Genomic DNA, 19,407 nt, shown 5'->3' with positions numbered 1-19,407 from the left:
AAGAGTGATGGCATCACGGCAATTCACAAAACAACAAAAGTACAGGCCCCCCAACCTCAAAATTTGACAACACAACCCATCATCCACGCCTCAAGGTTGATACAACAAAAAGAAAAGAAAAATAAAGTCCTAATTAGAGGGAGAGCAATAATTTTTTTTATCCAATTGCTGCCAGTTTAGAGGGCTAATCTCTGCCCACTTGGTTGCCTAGCAACCAAGGGACAGCCAGGTTTCAGTTAGGGGACAGGCAGATTTAGGCCTCACTTAGACTTCTTCCACAGATTATCTAATTTGCACTGGATTATATGGCAGTGTAGACTCAAGGCCCTTCCACACAGCTATATAACCCATTTATAATCTTATATTATCTGCTTTGCACTGGATTATCTTGACTCCACACTGCCATATAATCCACTTCAGTGTGCATTTTATACAGCTGTGAAGAAGGAGCCTCATATAATCCAGTTCTAAGCAGATAATATAAGATTAGAAATATACAGTAGAGTCTCACTTATCCAACATAAACAGGCTGGCAGGATAAGTGAATATGTTGGATAATAAGAAGGGATTCAGGAAAGCCAATTAAACATCAAATTAGGTAATCGTTATACAAATTAAGCACCAAAACATCATATTATACAACAAATTTGACAGAAAAAGTAGTTCCATGCGTAGTAATGCTATGTAGTATTTACAGTAGAGTCTCACTTATCTAACACTCGCTTATCCAACGTTCTGGATTATCCAACGCATTTTTGTAGTCAATGCTTTCAATATATCGTGATAAATTCATAAATACAGTAATTACTATATAGCATTACTGCGTATTGAACTACTTTTTCTGTCAAATTGGTTGTATAACATGATGTTTTGGTGCTTAATTTGTAAAATCATAACCTAATTTGATGTTTAATAGGGTTATCCTTAATTCCTCATTATCCAACATATTCACTTATCCAACGTTCTGCCGGCCCGTTTATGTTGGATAAGTGAAACTCTACTGTACTGTATTTACAAATTTACCACTAAAATATCACAATGAATTTAAAACACTGACTACAAAAACATTGATTATGAAAAGGCAGACTGCGTTGGATAATCAAGAACATTGTATAAACGAATGTTGGAAAAGTGAGATTCTTCTTTAATATGAAATAATTACTGGGATAGAATAATGCAGAACAATATAATCTCTAAAACCAGGACAGTAAATAAACAGGGGAATTCCACACAGGAAACAATCAGGGCCAGCTAACACCTCCCAACAAAGTATTCCCATCATCAAAGTCTGGCAAATCCTCTGTTTTCTCAGGGCCACAGACAGTAGAAGCACATAAAATATCGCAAACAACACCACTCTGAAAACAAGAGAATTCCAAACAGGAAAGAATCAGGGCCAGCTAACACCTCCCAACAAAGTATTCCCATCATCAAAGTCTGGAAAATCCTCTGTTTTCTCAGGGCCACAGACAGTAGAAGCACATAAAATATCGCAAACAACACCACTCTGAAAACAAGGGAATTCCAGACAGGAAACAATCAGGGCCAGCTAACACCTCCCAACAAAAAATTAACTCAGGGAGGAAACAGCCAGGCTTTAAAGCTGCAAGGCCATTACATCCTAATCATTTTTCCTAATTGCAGCATTCATACTTGCCTCCAACAAACAAAAAAAACCAATCAGAAATATTGTATATTCACAACCTTTAGGAAATAATATCCCCTGATGGCGCAGCGTATTAAAGCGCTGAGCTGCTGAACTTCTGGACCGAATTGGGGGAGCGGAGAGAGCCCCCACTGTTAGCCCCAGCTTCTGCCAACCCAGAAGTTCGAAAACATGCAAATGTGAGTGCATCAATAGGTACTGCTCCGGCGGGAAGGTAACGCCGCTCCATGTAGTCATCCCACATGACCTTGGAGGAGTCTACGGACAATGCCGGCTCTTCGGCTTAGAAATGGAGATGAGCACCAACCTCCAGAGTAAGACACGACTGGACTTAATCTCTGGGGAAAACCTTTACCCTTGACCTTAACTACCACCAATTCCTTAATACTTTATTTCCCAGACCACCAGACTTCGCCACAGGAACGCGTGGCCGGGCACAGCTAGTTTTTTTATAAAAATGTTACAGAAAGCTTACCTGTGATCCCCTTGTTAAAACATGCAAGAACTGAATTCCAAATAGCCTTGCCATTTCACTTGTCCTTCCAATCAAATCCAACTGTTCTAACAACTGGATATTCCCGTGAACACGACTAGTGTAATAATCAACCATTTTCCACCTTTAAAAACAAAACAAGAACACATAAACGTGATATTTTTAACAAGATAAAGAACCAAAATTGTTAGGATTTATATAAAGCCACTTTCTGAAACAAAATTAAATGGTTCTATAGTTATTTAAGAAACTTTTAGATCTATTTATATCACCTGGTTCTAATATGAACTACTCTGGAGATTCTTTTCTTCACATGAATTTTCTTTAGGCATGCTGAAGTTGCTAGAAATCACATTGGGAAACTTTTCTGTGATCTTTGGACTTTTAGAGCTAATACGGAATATGTTGATATGTATGGAAATTAAAATGTTGATTGCAAATACCATATCTACAAATATCTATTTTCAATATAATCCATCATGGAGGCATTCCATCTGAAAGTCAAGTAAGTACTGAAGGTTCATCCTTTCAAAGTGCCTCTGAAATTATATTTACAGATAGATCGTATCTATATATATTGTTGCAATTGCTGAAAGTCAAAGAGAAATGTGTAGATGCATATACCGCATTTACTCCAATCTAATGCATACCTCAATTTTCAAAACCCTGAAACCAAAAAAAGTGTTTCCTGCCAAATGTAATGTTCAGCAGCAAAAAGTGCACTCTTTGAAATTTGTCCCAAAACCATGCACTCACTGTGACAACAATAATACTAAACTATAAGAATTATTCTGAGAATAAACTGCAGAGTGCCTTGCAGCCAATTAGTTCCTGCTGTTCCAGCCTGCTGTGGAATACTCTGCTGTGAAGAGTTGAGAAGCTTTCACTCCTGCTTAAATAGTCATGTTTGAACCTGATACAATTCTGGTTAAATTTAACTATGACTGAGAGTCTGGAGGGGATTTACATAATGAAACTGTTAATTGCTGTCAAGTCAATTTTGATTTATGCTAATCTCATAAAGAAAAGATATCTTAAGTCATTCCATCAACAGCTCTGCTCAGGTCTTGCAAACCCAAGACTGGTTTCCTTGATTGAAGTTTATCCTTCTGGAATGTGATACAACATACTACATTTTCAGTTTAGTCATCTTGGCTTTGAGGGGGAATTCAAACTTGATTTGCCCTAGAATCCATTTATCCATCTTTTAGCAGTCCACGGTATTTGTAGAATTCTCCTTGAGCACCACATTTAAGTGAGTTGATTTTCTTTCTATCAACTTTCTTCACCGTCCAATTTTCACAAACATACACAGAAATGGAAAATATGATGCCATAGACAATTATAACTTTAGTATTCGAGTTCCTTCTCCTGATTTTTTGATGGCAGACTTCATTCTGATTAAAGACGCAGCCAAGACATGGAAAAATATTTCCATGTCTTCAACATCTATTTTAAAGTTATGTGGCCAAGCAGGTTAAACTCCTGAGCTGCTGAACTTGCTGATTGAAAGGTCGGCGGTTCAAATCCGAGGAGTGGGATGAGCCCCCCTGTTAACCCCAGCTTCTGCCAACCTAGCAGTTCGAAAACATGCAAATGTGAGCATGAAGTGCCATTACTTTATGGTGGGAAAGCAATGGCACTTCATACAGTCCTGCCGGCCACATGACCGTGGAGGCATCTACAGATAACACCGGCTCTTTGGCTTAGAAACGGAGATTAGCACCAATCCCCAGACAGACATGACTAGACTAAATGTCAGGGGAAAACCTTTACCTTTACCTAAGTCATCTGCAATTATTGCTTTTGTTTTCTTAATTTTCAACTGTAAACTCTTTTACAATCGTCACTCTACTTCCCCACTTTCATCTTGTAATTTAATCCCATTTTACTAAATTTATTATTTAATCAAGTTTTATTGCATTTTAATTTATTTTAGTTAACTCTTACAGGAGTTTTAGCATAGTGATTAGTGTTTATTTGTGCATTTTTGTATTTGTTTTTTACAGTTGATATGGTCAGTGGACTAATCAATAAACAGATCTATTTGTCTAACTGTAAACCTGCATTTGCATTTTATTCTTTCTTGACTTTATTTAGTCATTCTTGCAAGTCTTTGCTATGTTCTGCTAGTAGAATGGTGTCATCTCCATATTTTAAATTGTTGATGTTCCTTTCTTTCCTTTTTGCACCTCCTTCTCTTGAGTCAAATTCCGCTTTACATATGATATGCTAAGCATACAAAATTAAACAGGTAAGGAGATTAAACGAGCCTTGCCTGACTCCATTGCAAATTGGAAATAATTCAGTTTCTCCATATTCCGTCCTAACAGCAGTCCCTTGCCTTGAGTACAGATTATGCCTCAGGACAATCAAATACTTTCTGATATATACAAAACACTGCATTTTGTATCAAGCAAAATGTTAAATTACGCGTAAGAAAAAGCATTTACCTATAAATGTCTGCCTTGTTATCAAACCAATCAGACAGAACACGAGCGGTAAACAGTGGAAACCGTTGATGGAGTATGTGGAAGCCCACATTTTCAAAGGTATAGTTAGTTAGAGCCACCTAAAACAATAGAAGACTTGTATTACCAGACCTTTATATAACCTGACTACAAAATCTGTAATGGTATGAAGATAGAGAAGGTCAAAGTCATACAAAAAAAAAAAAAAAGAAAAAAAGAATATACATCCTTAAAACGGGTACAATGTTTCTTGTTTTCAGCTTATCACTAATCATAGTGCAAGGATTCACATTTCTGACAGCAAGGCTGCTGACTAAAATAACAACTTGAGCGCATACCTCACTAAGCAGCTTAAGTCAAAATTATGTGCTCGCTACAATGTAGATTGCTATGATGGCCTATCCTTGCCCTCTTAGGAGGGTGATAGGCATATCAAACACTAATCTGGCATGAAAGAGGGTCACTTTCCCATTTAGTCATAGCCTGAAACACTAAACAAATTGATAGTAGTTCTGTAGCCTCTATAGACCAAAATAGCATTTGACAGAGTCACTACACCACCTCTGATGCCAATGAATCTGGACCATGGTCATTTACACTACAATGAATACTGATAAGGGGATTTTTAATTGGCATTGCACAAATGCAGTTAAATTCTAAAAGGAAAGAGTAAATATTCAAACTGGCAGAACACAGAATGGTCTAATAATGTATTTCTAAAACTGAAATAACCGATAGGCTGGTATGCAAAATGTGGGATAGGTTTTTGGCTAATAAAATGTAGAAAAAAAGGTTGGTTAAATTGAATGCATTTTTCTGGCTGGTGGGGCCCAATCTTTAGAGATACCTTGCAATGAGAAGAAAGGGGAGAAATTTGCTTCTACGAACCTCCCTGTTGCTGGCATATGTGGAACATGACAGCAATTTTTCAGAAAAACAGTAGATTAGAATTCATGACCTATTTCTTATACCAATAAAAACATCTGAATTTTACATGGGGAAAGGAAAACACAAATCTGGAAAACTGTACAAAAACAATAATTATTTTATTGGGACAATATAGTTGGAAGTAGTCTATTTTAAAATATGTTGTCGAAGGCTTTCATGGCCAGAATCACAGGGTTGTTGTATGTCTTTCGGGCTGTGTGGCCATGTTCCAGAAGCATTCTCTCCTGACGTTTCGCCCACATCTATGGCAGGCATCCTCACCTGCCATAGATGTGGGCGAAACATCAGGAGAGAATGCTTCTGGAACATGGCCACACAGCCCGAAAGACATACAACAACCCTATTTTAAAATAAGTTATTGATTTTGAAGTTGGAAACGGAAATGGTGCAGTCAATATACTGCATTTGAATTTTATTAAAAACAATGTTCCTTTAATCTTTAATATATAGTTTTGCCAGACTTTACCTCATGCCTCATAATTCTCCATATATTTAGAACGACTCGCCCAACAATATTTATTTCGCTCATTGTATCGGACCCATATTCATCTTGATCTGCAGCAAATCTGTTCTCTTTCTTATCATCTAAAACATTGGAAAACAGTGTTTAAATTACTATAAAATCTAAGAAATATGATCTTATGTAAGTTGGAATTGTAGGTGCTTTCACTCTTTTTCACATATAGCCCCAAAACCCACTGCTTATTCCATTTGTGGTAACCACATTGCAAGTCATTTGTCTATGTGTTAAAAGAACCAGAAACATTTAATTTGTGTTTTCAAAGTTTTTTTTAATAATCTTGCAGCATTTTAAAAACTTATGTTTCAAGCATCCTGTGCAACTGTGAATTTTCTGGAGCCACATCCACATTTCACTTTATCACAAACATTAACAACTAAATTAAAACAATGTGTTTCAAGAGAACATTCCAAAACAATGAAAGTAATGAATATATCCTAGAATGACAACTGAAAACAAAATGAGTGTAATGATGGTAACAGGAATTTGAGCTATCCAAAGGGATTTTGAACGACTGTGCCATAGGGAACCACTAAAAATGAGAGTAGGTTAAAATGTGAAAGGATGAAGGCAGACTAAAGGAACTAAAACATACATTTTTTACTATTTCAACGTGGGTGTATAACAAATATATACATTCATCTCCAATGAACTGTTTTTCCATTTTGTTAGTGGTTCGCTAACTTCCACACCTCTGTTCTAGATTAACATATGGAGTCTATTTGGCTTCATCTAAACCAGCCCTGTACAACTTGGCAATTGTAAAGTGACAATATTAAAAAAAAACCAAAAAATCTTCTGTGGGCCATGCTTCTTCCTTTCCTCCCTGCTTGCCTGACCAAGTAGGCAGGCAGTGAAAGGGCCAACTAGCAAAGGGGAAGCCCAGCCCCTTCAACCCTTTGTCAGGCTCCCATCATTCCCACAGGACCAACTCAGCATCCAGCCCGTGGGCAGTATGTTGTGCAGACCTGATCTAAATAAACTGGCTCATTTTCATTAATACTTCTTCAGATTTTTGTTCTGTGGATAATGTATCAAGCGGGTGTCTCTTTAATGTTTATATAGTACAAGTGGTTTTTCACATGCCCAAATACAGTTGGCCTCCACATCCATGGATTTGAATATTTTGTGGGTTTGTAGTTACTGCTTAACTTGCTCAGTGTCCATGGTTCAATCTTCCTGCTGCTGCAACTTGCTACCACTGTCCTGCCAATATCAGTTCCTCACTTTCTTTCCCATCTTCCCCATTTTTAACTCCTTCTGTTACTGCTCCCCTCCCGAACTTCCCATCGATTTTGACCCCCTTACTTAGTGTCTCCCTTCCCCACACTTCATTGCGAGATGCCACAAGCTTCAGCCTGAATTTAAAGCCCTTCCCTGCTGGTTTGTGTCTTTCCCACTCATTCCTTCAGCTCACCCTCACCACCTTAAATTCAGTCTGAGGCTTGTGGTGGGACACTGGGCAAAGAAGTCTGGGGTGGACAGGACAGAAGATGGTGAGAGAAACTGTGTGTGAGGAAGAAGTGAAGCAATTTGTAGGGAAGGGGGGAATGAACAGGGAAGGCGTTAAATTCATGCTGAAAGACCCCGCCGGGGCAAGAGTCTTTGGGTATGTGCATGATTTTGTGTGTGATAGAGGTATTTGCAGTTTTTTAAAAACTTTTGCAGGATCTTGCATTCCTAAACCCCATGAATATTGAGAACTGACTATTTCTTTTTAATTCACTTACTTCCTTTAGTCCTACACATACAGGACAAACAATCATTAACATAAGGCAGCAAATGTCAAAACAAGAATGTCTTTTTCATTAGCTTGCTAGTAGTAGAAACAGAAGACACAGAAAGAGGCAATGATTTAAAGAATAGTGCAAGGATAAGCAAGTGGATGACTTCTATGCAAGGTAATTTTAAAATAAACAGTTTCCACAGTAAGTAAGGATGTTAGAATCACAAACATACCTGGAATGCGAGAGATCATCTGGCACAAATCAACATCTAGAGCAGCAGCTCTTTGTAAGAGGTAACCCCAAGAATGCATTTGGACTTCATAGCCTAATAAAATATCTGGATCATACCTAGAAAAGAATATATAGTTTTCATAGAACTAAATGCTTTATATGTCAATATAAATACTGAATTTAAATCCAGCAAGCTCTGATAAACATGAATTGCTATCTTCATTCCTATGAGTACAGAAATGCACTGATTAAAACACACAATCTGCTTGAAAGAAAGTGTAGAGAACAGAGGTATATTCTACTGGGTATGAATATGCAAAACTGCCATTATAGTGAGCATGGGGAAAAGCACAAAACATATTTACTAATGGGTCTAATGCTTACTTATTTTCTAATGAACATTTTGGAAGCAAAAACAATTGGTCACAAATACTTGGAACTAGAGATACCACAGTCCTCACAGGTTCTGCAAAAAGCAAAGAGGAAAATATTGGAGTTGGAAATTGTATGAACCCTATCTTGTGAAAGCTTCAAGGAAGTGCTTCTTAAGCTACCTGGTGTTGGGATCTGTCAGCCCCCACTCCAAAATTCCCTTATACCAAGGACTAGTACTATATTTTTGTCCATTGACTAGAACTGTTTTTTGCATAGAAATTCACTACAGATGGGGATTGATCCACAGATCACTACTTTGAATAGCACTACTATAAGGAAGCAAACACACAACTTTATAGTAAGAGTTCTTAATTTCAGAACACATTATGGTAAAAAACAAAAAAAACTCATTTAGTTTTGAACTAAGAAGAAAGCACTATTCGTCTACACTTAGGAATGGTCAATATTTGGAAACCAGGTTCTAATGTCAAGAAAAGAGTTCTGTAGAAGCTCCTTCCTTTGTGTCAGGAAATATCCAGATTAAGGCTATTTTTTTTTTTAAAAATGAAAATTTAAAAATCTGTACTATTTTATATTCTGTAAAATCAATTCTTTTAAGTACTGGTCCAGGAGATATATCACTTCCAAGTACACCCCCACCCACAAACATCTCTACAAATGTTGATGGTATTGAAATTAGGCTGTGTCTTACAATTGATAGAGTCTTATGGCCCTTCCACACAGCCATATCACCCAGACTCTCAAGGCAAAAAATCCCACAATGTCTGCTTTGAACTGTAAAAGTGTTACTACTTACATATTTATAAAGTGGGTGCTGCAAAAATGAAATATGTTATATTTTCATCTCCCATGTGAAAGACATGTAAATAAAATTACAGTATTTCTTTTATTCTAAGGCCCCTTCTACACTGTCATATAATCCAGATTATCAAAGCAGATAATCCACAATATCTGCTTTGAACTGGGTTAATCTGAATCCACACTGCCATATATTCCAGTTTAAAGCAGATGTGGAATTTTATTCAACTATGTGGAAGAGAGGCCTCACTGCCATATAAAATCCAGATTATCTGCTTTGAACTGGATTATATGGCAGTGTAGACTGATATAGTTCAGTTCAAACCAGATAATGTGGGTTATCTGCTTTGATAAGATGAAAATGATGAAAATATAACGTATTTTATTTTTACAGCACCCACTTTATAAAGATGTAAGCAGTATGGCTTTTACAGTCTCTGAAAACACAATTTACAATCTATAAGATTATTTATAAAGCAATTTAGCAAAGCTATCCAATGTCATACTTGTTCTCATTTCTCAGATGGAGAACTGAAGCTGACTGTTTATTTCCTCAACGCTTGGAATGCAAATGGCTAATTTAGGTTTCTGTAATGACATAATGGTTTCAGCATTAGATTATGACCTTGCAGACCAGAGTTCGACCCCCACTCAGCCATGGCTATTCACTGGGTGATTCTGAGCAAGTCACACTCTCTCAGCCTCTGAGGAGGCAAAGGAAACCACATTCAGAACAAATCTTAGCAAGAAGTCCCCATTATAGGGTCTCTTTAAAGCTTTCCATAAGTCTGAAAGGAAGGCACACAACAACAACAACAGTGAAAGTGTTATTGTTTATTTGTTTATTTTTAAAAAAGCAAATATTTATTTGTGAATATAATTCAATTTGGCTATTTCTCTTTCCAGCCTTCCTTAGTAATTTCTTTGTTTGGGAAATTGGATAACTGCATTATGCATTTCTCTCTTCAATAATATTTCCAATATATCAAATGAAAAATCATTTGTGATGCATACTTACAAGCAACAACAGATATTTTGATATTTTTGTCCAATCAAATTTTAATCTAAGTCGAAGTTATAGAAAATAATAATAGGGGGCGGGGAAAGACAGAAGGGAGAGGTTAATGATCGTTAAATTCTCAAAGGTAAATCAGGAACATCTTTACTTGGGATGAAGTCCCATTCATTTAAACAAAAAAGATCAAACATCACTGATATCCAAGTGGGAAACTGACTGTGAATGTGTTATGTCAGCTTTTCTAGAAGAGCAAAAATACTCCAATTAAAAATATTCAGAGCAACACATTGTATTCCAGATGCTGCAGATATTGCAGCCATTTCAGTAAACATTTATCAGGGAGCAACACAGTTGGCTTTGTCTTTCCATCACAAAAATCTTTAAAATCTTCATTTGGTGATCTTCAGAAACAAGAAGAAGCTGGTATATGCTATCCTTTGGCATGTTTTGTGTAATCGGGTGGCTACCCTTTCCAAATAGTAGAGAAGAAAAATAAAATAACAAAAGTGGCTTCTTACTTCCAAGTTGTTTCCTAAGCCAGACGGAGCAGCGGATTCCAAAAACGAGAAAAATAAAATTAATTTCCTTACCTGTTATTTTGTCTTTTCTGAACAGGAATCCGCTGCTTCGTCAGCACCCTCCCTGTGTTGGTAGCTTTCACCAACTCTTTACTATTCAGGATTCTTGGATTTAGTCAATACCATTTTCATCTGAGGTTTTCTGGTTGGGGAGAGAGAGAATTGCAATGTACTCTGCCTAGTACAGATTTTTTTGGAGAATATATTGCAGCCAGATGTTTCAAGGTTTAGTTTTCTTGGTAACCATATGACTTCAAAGCTTTGGTAATTGACCTGAATAAAGGACACAACTGCAGCTCCACAGGCGCATGATCCACAGGTGCTACAAACAGGCTAGAAACTCGAAAAGAGCAGGCCAGACAGTTATCCAGCTTGGAAGGGAATAGTCTCCCGTTAAGAGAAGATACATGTCCAGAACCTAGTTTTTATTACTATCTCAGATGGTTCATTTGTATCACTGAAAGGAATGTGTTTTGCAACAAAGTTCTTTGCGAAAAAACCCTTCAACTTGTACTAGTTGCTTCACTTATTTTTATGTTAACATGTCTTCAGATTGGAGATTACCCCAGGTTTAAGAATATAAGTACTTTGGGGTATTGCAACTTCAAAAACATTGATAGGAGAGGTCTGTCTGGAGATCTGCATCAAGTCGTAATGAGTAGGGGACACAGATTTATGAAAGAAATAAAAATGTACAAATGTGAGGAGAGAAGAAAGAAAACTGGGCAGAACAGAAGAACAAATTTGATTAAAATTATAGGTGGGGAATAAAGTATAAATGTCCTACCGTTTAACAATATTCACTATCTCCTGGAAAAGTGCTCTTTCGTCAGTAGTATACGTAACTTCCAATCCTGAGATACCAGATCTTGTAAGTAAAGGGGCATGTTCTCTGTTACCTGAAAAAGCAAATTAAAAAATATTTTTTCTTAAAATTTATTTTATTTTACGAAAACAAAAGAAAACAAGTGCCTCTCCGCATTTCTTCTGCTCATAGAAAATGAAATCATTTATGGCAGGTTCATATTTGATATAGATATAGCTTTTACACTTCATAGAATGTTAGTCCATCCTATGTTTGTTGCTTTCAAATAATTTAGAAAACTTTACAAAACATTTTTCTCTATCTTGGAAGATGTAACTGGCTTTACCCCATATCATTGATACAACCTGATTTAAAAATGTGGTTAAGACATTTATATTTTCTTTTTTTTCCCAATTTGCAGTCAAAACATTTATTTAGCAGTCCTCAATTTCTAATCTAATCTAGAAATTATAGAAGCCCTTTTAAAGGCACAATAAGTCTAGTTATCTTTAAGGAAGCTTATCAGAGCAGCGCTACATAAAATGCATCATTAGGAATAGAGTACAAACCCTACTGGCTCCATGTAAAGAACATTAAGTTTATATAGGTTTCCCTGACCATGAGACCTTGGTTACCAGACATGACTGCTTTCCACCTAAATTCTTGCACAGACTGGTTATTCATTTTAATCATAATTTGTTATGGCCTGAGCTAATATACTGAAGAGCTATCTCTTGATCAGGCTCCTGGTGTGCAGTTAGATTTGCAAAAGCAATATGAGAACTATAAACATCCTGGGCAGGAAGCAATAATTCCATATTTTACTACCAGATATGATGTCTTCCTGAAAATCTTTTTAGGTTGTGATGGATCAAGAGAGAGAGGACAGACTAAGCACTGAGCCATCATAGTGAGCAGGTAACTAACCTTACTGACCTTTGAGAGAATTGATCTATACACAGGGTCACATGTGGAGCAAGTAGAACTGCATCCAATATTTAAATTCTTTTAAAATCTTAGTTGTTACATCTAAGTTACATCTTAGTTGTTACAACTGTTGGCATAAACATTACCCAATTTATCAGTTGCAAATAAATTATTTTTAAGCTGCACACAAATGAAATTGAATAAAATCCTTAAATATAAAAGTTTAGTCAACACAATGCATGAAATCTTCCCCATCCACAACAATTTCTCGTTATTTAATCATGACTTCTATAATAAGCAGCCAATGTGTTTTTAGAACTTATCTAAAAATACGATAGGATTTAAAACAACTACGAACTAGACTAGTCTTTGTTATTCTGTCCTATCTCAAATAAAGCAACAGATCCAATAACCAATACTAATAAAAGTACTCTGCAACATTAAATGTTAGCATTTTTAAAAAGGAAAATGTTTAAACCATTATGTTAATTTACAGTCTAATCAAACATCCTCTTTTGGAATTTATCAAGGCAGCCTCCATAAAGTCCAACCTACTGCTTTAAATTTTTTAAAAGAAAAATGCTATCAATATATAGTTAAACAAGGGAAGAAATAATTTCTCTTTATAGCTAGAAATAACAATAGACGAAAGATGTAAGTTTTGCTGCAATATTAAATTTCTTAAATATTATTAGGCTGTTAATGATAAGTAACAAAGTTGTTTAATTAGAAATCGTCTCGTAGACATTAACATTTTACTGTCAAGACCAAATCTACAGTTGTAGGTATTTTTACTAGCCTAAACCAGTGGTACTCAACCTTTAACAGCTGGAGAGCCACTTCACCATGTTGTTGCAGAGCGGAACATCAAGTACCAGCATCTCAACATTCACATCAAGATGTTACAGTAATTTGTGATGATGCTGTGCCACAACAAAACATCACATATTGAAACACTACATGACACATTATCCTCTCTCCACCACCGTGATCTTCATTTCCTATTGGCTGCTGGGAAAAAGAGGGAGGTTTCCCCGTCCTTTCCCCCATGGCTGCTGGGTTTGAGGCGGTATCTATTCTTACCTGTGGGGGGATCCCAGCAGCTCCTTCGCTTTCCTCCTATGGGAGGAGGAGGTACTTCAGTGATTCCCAGACTGCTGGTCCTTGGGTCAGTGCTCCCCGCGCTGCCTGATAGAGTGGAGCGCCGATCAGATGCCTACACTGCGAGAGCCGCCTGTAGGGCCTCAAGAGCATCCGGCTCTAGAGCCACAGGTTGAGTATCACTGGTCTAAACAAAGCCAAAAAGGTACAATACAATAAGGGCCCTGTTTAGACCCTACAAAGATCAGAGAAAAACCACACAACAACCCTTATGCAACATTCAACACAAATAACTTTCTATGTCTACATAAACCAGGTTTGATAGATTACAAAGGTGTAGCTATTGAACAGAGCCACAAGGGTAAAACAGAACAAGGGTTTTGAGGACTGCCATCAGAATTTTTCTTTCCTCATTATAACTTCAGGACATTTGCAGTAGCATGTCAAAAAGTATTAAATACTAACTCAATCTATATTGAGCTCATGCTTATGTAGTATAGCCCTTGCAAATAGTCACATGAAGATATAAGTTGGAAACCACTACTATGAAATAATTTTACAATGAGATTATATGAACTTAAACTCTAATAAAAAACCTTAAAAATAACATTTTATCTTATTGCTTATTATTTACTTGAATACATTAAAATCAAATGCTAAAGAATTGCTAAAGGAAACAAAGATAAAATAAGAACCTTGTATTGAGATTGTTCTTGTTTTCTCTTTATCAATTACTATAGCACCAGTGATTTCTGTTTTGTCAGCATTTGGCAATGATGTATCAGATGAAATGTAGTAGAATAAAGCACAGATAGGATCAAATTCAGGATCTGCCTCCAAGTCCCTTCTTGTTCGAGCATGTAACTCTAAACTGAGAAGCGTAAGGTGTTGAACCTACACAGAAAAATATATATTGTTATCTCCTTTAATAACGCATTTGAATTAGCACAGTGAAAGCAATGTAGAATACAATCACATTAATTTTATATCCTGCCTTCTCTCAATATTAATACAATTAAAACCAGTTAGGCTGTCACATTAAAAACAGCACTAAACTAAAACAGTTTAAAGTCTTTAAAACACAACAAATGAGGATGGTGTAGCACTCCATTAATACACACGTGCACACACAGCAACAAGAACCCAAAGACTGTCTTTACTAAGGAGATCTTTGCCAGCTAGTGGAAGGACAGCTGAAAAATCATTAATTTCTTTTACAGTTTATTTAATAATAATTTCATGCTCCTTTGCTGAAACTATCTATCTATCTATCTATCTATCTATATCTCATAATGTACTTCAAACATGGATCGCTGGTTAGGATTTTTAGGGCATGTGACAGATTGAAAGAAGTGGGGAGGATTGTCCCTCTTCAGCTTGTCTTTGCACAAGCTGTGCCTGCAGTGACTGCTCCAGATACTAGCCACTATTTTCAATAAATAAATGCATTGCTAGAATGAAAAATGTATAAACAGTTGGCCCTCTGTATCCACAAATTCTGCCATCCATGGCTTGAAAATATTTTAAAACATCCAAAACGTGAACCTTAATTTTGTCTTTTTATATAGGGTGCACCATATATAATATGAGTGGCTTATCCATGGGTTTTGGTATCCATGGGAGGTTCTGGAACCAACAGACTATAAAGGTCCATTATATAACATATTTTAATAGTTTGGAGATACAGAGTAAGTGAGAGGCTGCAGATCATAAAAAGGATTATTTTGGTAGGTTAGCATTGTGACCACAAGCAATCCCTTGGGCTAATTACTGATTTCTTCCTGGTAAAGTTTATAATTTAAAACTAATCTGAGAAAGATAAAGCATAAAAGTAGTTAAAATATCTTCAAAGAATGCTTTTACCTCATGTAAACTCTTTGCTTCCTGGAGATTTTGCATACTTATTTTAAAACCATATGAGTTGTTTAAAGATGGCCCTTCAATCTGAGAGGTCTCTTTCTTTGGGGTAGTTTGAGCAGTGAATTGATTCTGTAAAAAAACATATAAAACATTTTTGTAATCTTAACTCTTATATCTAACAACAGGGAAATGTGCTCCATTGTTCAGATATCTATATTTCTGTCAACAAGAAAAAATTGACTCCTAATGCCAAGGTAAAGAAATTAAAGCTTGCAACCCTCACTTCTGAAGTCCCCAAAGCCCTGCAGAAATCTTCGAAGCTCACTAACTCTCTATTTTTTTCAATTTTCCCAGCTGTTTTTAGGTATTTTTTGTCCCCAAATGCTCTCTGAAAGCAAAGTGAAATGGAGCTAGACAACCGGCCTCATCCAGGAAGCTCTGGAGTTGCCCAAAGACTGAAGGTTGGAGACTGGCTTATAGTTATAGTGTAGAGTAAGATCCAGGAAGGTTTATTCAGAAATGATCTTACTACAACCTTCTTCATGTATATTGGGATCCTGCTTCATTGAAAAGAGGCATTAATCACTTCCCTTTACCTACTCTGTCAATCCCTCTGTGGCTTATTAAATTAGCAAGGATCTAGTAGTTTGTAGTGACAATCACTTCTCCAAGAATCTTGTCCACATCCCCACGCTGCACAAATTGGAAAGTATCCATCAACATGGGACAAGCGGAGGCCAAGGTCACATCCACTGGAACTGTAACAACTTTGATTTCTTTTTTTAAAGTTTTAAAAATTGTAAACACAGGTAGAATAATATCAAATTCAGATACTATTTCATAATACAAACAGAATGACATTCTCTTCATTTTCTTAACAACTCAGAGTGGATCCAAATTGTATGAATATATGTGGTTGTTACCATGCGTTTTCAAACAAATTCCAATTTGTGGATGATATAGGGCAGGCCTCTTCAACCTGCTGCCGTCTAGGTGTTTTAAACTTCCGTTCCCAGAATTCCTGACTATTGAACTGGCTGGCTAGAGCTTCTTGGGGTTGGAAGAACAAACACTGGAGGGACACAGGTTGAAGAGGCCTGCTATAGAATTTTGTTGGCAAGAGTTATTCAGAGGTAACCGACTTCTTTGAAGGCTGAGGGTGTGACTTGCCCAATGTTACCCAATGGGTTTCCATGACCAAGCAGGGATTTGTCTTCAGCAGCCCTAGTCCAACACTCAAATCACTACACCCTGTGAGCTTTCTCCCTCTCTCCCAAACATTTTGTTATTTTAACAAAATGAACCTAGAAGAATTCACAGGGAAAATAGCTAAAACAGAATCAAATTTGAAAGATACAACTGTTATCCCTTTATTGTACCTTAACTTGAGTTGTTAAAAGCACTTTTCGAAGAGCATTAGCATTATTTCCTCTTCTGCAATTCAGTTTCTGAGTGCTCGGTCCTGTGGATGAGAAGGGAGAGGTGAATGTAATAAGTGTATACATAAAACAAAAATGCACAAAAATGCTTTTGCATTGGAAGAATATTAAAGTGGAAGTGAACATGTGTTGCAGGATAAAAGTTCCAGGTTGAATTCCTGGCATCTTCAGGTGGGGCTGGGAAAGACTGTTCTCCATGAAAAGCTGCTACAAGTCAGTGTAAGAGAACAGTGCAATTATACATGTATTAATGGATCTGATATGATAAAAGGTTCATGTGCCTAATTATAGTACATTAGAGTCTTGCTTATCCAACTTTCTGTATTATCTAACGCAGTCTGCCTCCTGTCCGGATCCATATCTGTTTCTCTAGGCAGCAATGCACAGCGGACCAACAGGTCCAACAACAGACTTGTTGTAAAACATGTTTTGGTGCTTAATTTGTAAAATCATAACGTAATTTGATGTTTAATAGGCTTTTCCTTAATCCCTCCTTATTATCCAATGTTTTTCCTTATCCAACGTTCTGCTGGCCCGTTTATGTTGGATAAGTGAGACTCTACTGTATAATTATCAAAATACTATTGTCAAAGTCAGATATAACAGGATGTTATATTACTGATCTTAAACTTGATTATTTTACATGTGGAATTGTTTGTCACTATGCTAATTGCAAATTACATATATTTTAGAGTATTTAAATATAATTTGAAAGGTACTAAATGCCCTAAATGCACCAGATTGTATCTGATTTTGGAAGCTAAGTGGGGTTAGCCCTTGTTAGTAATTGGATGGGTGATCAGGTCCTGTAGGGTATATTTCAGAGGAAGGAACTGGCAAAACAACCTCCAAGTACTCCTTCCCTAAGAAAACTCTATGAAATTTATGGGGTTGTCATAAGTCAACTGCGACTTAAAAGCACATAAACAATACATGATTACCTTAGTATTTAATACTACCTTCACATCTGGTTCCAGATTTTCTTTGCCTTATTTTTGGTTTTAGTCTCTGCAATGCCACTCTTTTCATAATCTTACCTGGTAACGATGAAGAGCCTTCTAGTCCTTCAGGTATTCTTCCTTGTGACTGAATCTTCCGAATAGGTGTACTATGCAGGTAAATATTTTCAGAATTCCCATCGTATTCTTTGTTCACCAGTGGAGAGACACTGAAAGGTTTTTTACTTTCATTTTTGATATATTTCTTTTCTTTCTCAGGTAGAAGTTCAGTTTCTTCCAAAGATATTATGCCCTCTGAGTCTTCTGAGTTAAACTGTTTTGAATCTGGTGATGCTACTTGTTGCCAAGGAGGAATCATTGGTGAATCAGGGGGACTATAGTTAACAGAGTCCTCTTCCTCTCTGTCCATCTCTACTGCTGTAGTAACAAGTGGCATTTCCTTTTTTTGGACTAAATTCTTATCCTGTTCAGTCTGTGGAGGTGTAGGAGTTGTCGATGATGAACAAAGATCTTCTAACTGTACAACAGGTTTGCTGGAATCCTCACCTGCCATGGCTATTTGATAAATATTTTTAGGCAAAGATACACAATTCAAACATTCATCAGCCTTTTCTATCTCTGTTGATTTCATGAAAGTTCTTCTCCTTAACTGTTCATTATCTTCTTTGGCCTGAAGCCATAATTTAACTTGTTGGTAACTTGGTGCACATTTGCATGGCATGATTACTATCTTTTTGTCCTCACTAGTACCATGGCTATTTTTTGGTTTTTTGTCAGTAGTGCACTGGCTGTTTCGCAGTGGAGATCCTGGTTTAGGGCTCTGTGCCATGGCCAAAAATGCTGTCTTCCATAGCCGTAACCCTTCCAATGAGAACTCCCCCTCAAACTCTAGCAAATCATTTGGAAGTCTAGTTTCTACAGTAAGTAGTCTTCCTCCAATCTCTCTGTGAAGATAAAGCTTTCAGTTATTCCTTAGGAAAGAGTGAAAGAAACTCTAGTACTTTAATTGGATATTAATATTTTCTGATTCAAATTTGTTTACATTTTATAAATATATTACAATTTATAAAAAACATGGTTCTAGTAGAACATTAACGCACACCTGAAATGCAGTTTAAGAAAAAATCCAAATATTTCTTTAGTTAATAACATACTGAGATCTCCATCTATGTTAAAATTAGGATACCAATATTTCTAGTGGAAAGGAAACATGGAAAGCTTTAATAAATTCCTTGTTTAAAAGTCCTATGTTGAGTTCACTGTACCATGTAGCTGACAAATGAAGTAGAACATTTTCTTTTAATGTATTACAGTTGCTTTATCGCTATGGAGATATGATCTTTGCTTATGTAATCAAAAGGAAATGCCACAATTAAAGGTAGACAGAACTTTTTTGGTTTATATATGACATTTTAAGAGCTACAGAAATTTATAGTTACACAAAATACAGAAATTTGACTATAAAAAGCC

General features: G+C 36.5%; 1 protein-coding gene across 1 annotated transcript in view; it reads right to left on the bottom strand.

The window, feature by feature from the left end:
* rev3l (REV3 like, DNA directed polymerase zeta catalytic subunit) overlaps positions 1-19,407 on the bottom strand; it is an 82,826-nt gene that overhangs the window by 21,163 nt on the left and 42,256 nt on the right. Inside the window, exons 14-22 of the mRNA XM_008121141.3 lie at positions 18,016-18,881; positions 16,919-17,001; positions 15,543-15,668; positions 14,375-14,573; positions 11,634-11,745; positions 8,058-8,173; positions 6,045-6,163; positions 4,613-4,731; positions 2,142-2,283 (exon numbers count right to left, since the gene is read on the bottom strand). Coding sequence (XP_008119348.2) covers positions 2,142-2,283; positions 4,613-4,731; positions 6,045-6,163; positions 8,058-8,173; positions 11,634-11,745; positions 14,375-14,573; positions 15,543-15,668; positions 16,919-17,001; positions 18,016-18,881 — 1,882 coding nt within the window. The remainder of the gene's footprint in view (positions 1-2,141; positions 2,284-4,612; positions 4,732-6,044; positions 6,164-8,057; positions 8,174-11,633; positions 11,746-14,374; positions 14,574-15,542; positions 15,669-16,918; positions 17,002-18,015; positions 18,882-19,407) is intronic.

Source organism: Anolis carolinensis, chromosome 1, assembly GCF_035594765.1.
Source record: "Anolis carolinensis isolate JA03-04 chromosome 1, rAnoCar3.1.pri, whole genome shotgun sequence".
Classification (NCBI taxonomy): domain Eukaryota; kingdom Metazoa; phylum Chordata; class Lepidosauria; order Squamata; family Dactyloidae; genus Anolis; species Anolis carolinensis.
This window is presented reverse-complemented; position numbering and strand designations above follow the sequence as displayed.